Here is a 2129-nt window from a genome sequence, read left to right as displayed (position 1 = left end):
AAATCATCTCCACTGCTTTCTTTTTTTTAGTTTTATGCTTAAAAATTCTCAAATTAAAAGAAATAGAAATTAGTCCAATACCATTATATTACATATAATATATGTATAATACATGCAGGCACACACACAAATATATATATTAACACACTTCAAACTAGAAAGAAGAGAAATAACTAGTTGAGAAGAAAAACTTACAAAGTATAAATAATAGAGGGGCAGGGTCTTGCTAAACTGGAGCAGGCATTCATACCCTGATCTGCATCAGCTGTGTTTTCCTTCACAGCACAGCGAAAGAATTGGACAAAAATGAAGAGGTGAAAAATAAATCAGGGTAGTAACAGGGGCGGGTATGCCTTGTTTCTCATATAACTACCAAAGCTCTGTTGGAAACACTTTCTATGTACATGGTGATGTTAATAGCAAGAAATTCCTTTTATTCTGTTCTGTGCATTGCATGCTGATTCACCAGTGTAATTTAAGAGTCCTGCCAGGACTTCCTTGTTGGGTCTGTTGACACAATGAAGGGTGGTCCCATGTCCAGCAGTAGATGGCCACCACAGTATCAATCAAATGATGTTATTACATCATATTGCTTAGTTTGAGCATTTTTTGGAATAAGTGGTCTTTTGTCTATGTATTTTGTGCTTATAAGAGATTTTAGTTGTGTGTGTGAGTTTCTTCTTTTTTAACTTGTTATGTTTGAATTTTGTTTGTTTGCCTCTTTGCTTTCTACAAAGAGAAAAAAAGATCATGGAGTTCAGTGGGTGAGAAGGTCTGGAAGCTCTTGGAGATGATGGAGGAAGGGAGACAATGAGCAGATTATACTGTTGAAAAAATTTCAAAAACAAAGTCAAAAACTCATGTTAGGATTTTGCAAGGCTCTACTAACCCACTGGAGCTATTAGTTCTCGCACCAGCCTTCTGCATTTATGAATTCCTCTTCCTCACACATCTTCCCCCAAGCTCCCCGTATAAGAAGTGTTACATTAGAAATACAGTGTCCTGGGCTCTACATCACTGTCTTCCACAATCGTGCAGTGGAGGTGGGTGGAGTTTCTTGTTCAGATGAAAGAGGAAGCTCAGTGATTAGGAGAGAACTGCTGTGTGTAAGCACAAGAGTGTCTGGGCACAAGATTTGACACCTCACAGCTGGAGAGAAGACACCCCAGCAACTGGACAGGGGCCATGGAGAGGAAACTCGGAGCTGTGCTGGGGATTCTATGGGTGTGGATTTTCTGTGAGTTGTGCTCACCTATTTGCTTTAGGGATTCTGCAAAGATGTCAGTGGTAAAGAAATGAGTCAACACAGAGCTCCTGTGAAGTCATCCTCATGGTGTCTCCTAGGATATTTGATAAAACCCTTTATGAATTCTGAATTATTTTTCTGTTTCCAAGCAGGGGTGAAAGGAGTTGAGGTGGAGCAGAGTCCTTCAGCCCTGAGTCTCCACGAAGGAAGCAGTTCTACTCTGTCATGCAATTTTTCTACCACCATGACAACTGTGCAGTGGTTCCGGCAGAATTCCAGGGGCAGCCTCATCAATCTTTTCTATCTGACTCCGGGAACAAAGCAGAATGGGAGGTTAAACTCAACCTTCAACTCAAAGGAGCGCAAGAGCACGCTTCACATCAGGGGTGCCCAGCTGGAGGACTCTGGCACCTACCTCTGTGCAGCAATGGCACAGTGCTTCCAGCAAGCCTGCAGCCTGGCCCCAAACTGTGTCAGGTGTGCAGTTCACAGCCCTGCCACAGGCAGACTCTACAGGAGGATTTTCACACTTGTGGCTTTATCAGATCTCCACCAATTACAAAGGTGGTGTGAGGAAACAGAAAAATACCACTGCAGTAGTTCACACTTAAACTAGACTGATATGATACTAACTTGTAGAAAGATAAAAGTTCAGAAATATCAGCCAACATGACCAAAATTTATACTTTATTTTATTAAATTCTTGTGTTAATGTCATAAAATATAAACCCATCTTACAGTCCAGAATTATTTCATTATTTTCTCAAAATTGAAAAGTAAGAGCAACCGTTTCCATCCTGTGTTTAGAGTGCATGGGAAATTTCCCACTAATCTGTTAAATAGGAAGTTGAAAAAAGAATTAATTTTGAAGATCTAATAAATT

At 40.3% G+C, this 2129-nt stretch overlaps 1 gene segment (V, D, J or C); it reads left to right on the top strand.

Moving 5' to 3' along the window:
• Nucleotides 1–1185: 1185 nt before the first annotated feature.
• On the top strand, nucleotides 1186–1862 carry LOC130884702 (T cell receptor alpha variable 22-like). The segment is given in 2 exon segments: nucleotides 1186–1237; nucleotides 1399–1862. Coding segments are annotated over 2 exon segments (516 nt in total).
• The last annotated feature ends 267 nt before the right edge of the window (nucleotides 1863–2129 follow it).

This window comes from Chionomys nivalis, chromosome 12, assembly GCF_950005125.1.
Source record: "Chionomys nivalis chromosome 12, mChiNiv1.1, whole genome shotgun sequence".
Taxonomy (NCBI): Eukaryota; Metazoa; Chordata; class Mammalia; order Rodentia; family Cricetidae; genus Chionomys; species Chionomys nivalis.
The sequence above is the reverse complement of the archived record's forward strand: the minus strand, read 5'-3'. Positions and strand labels throughout refer to the sequence as shown.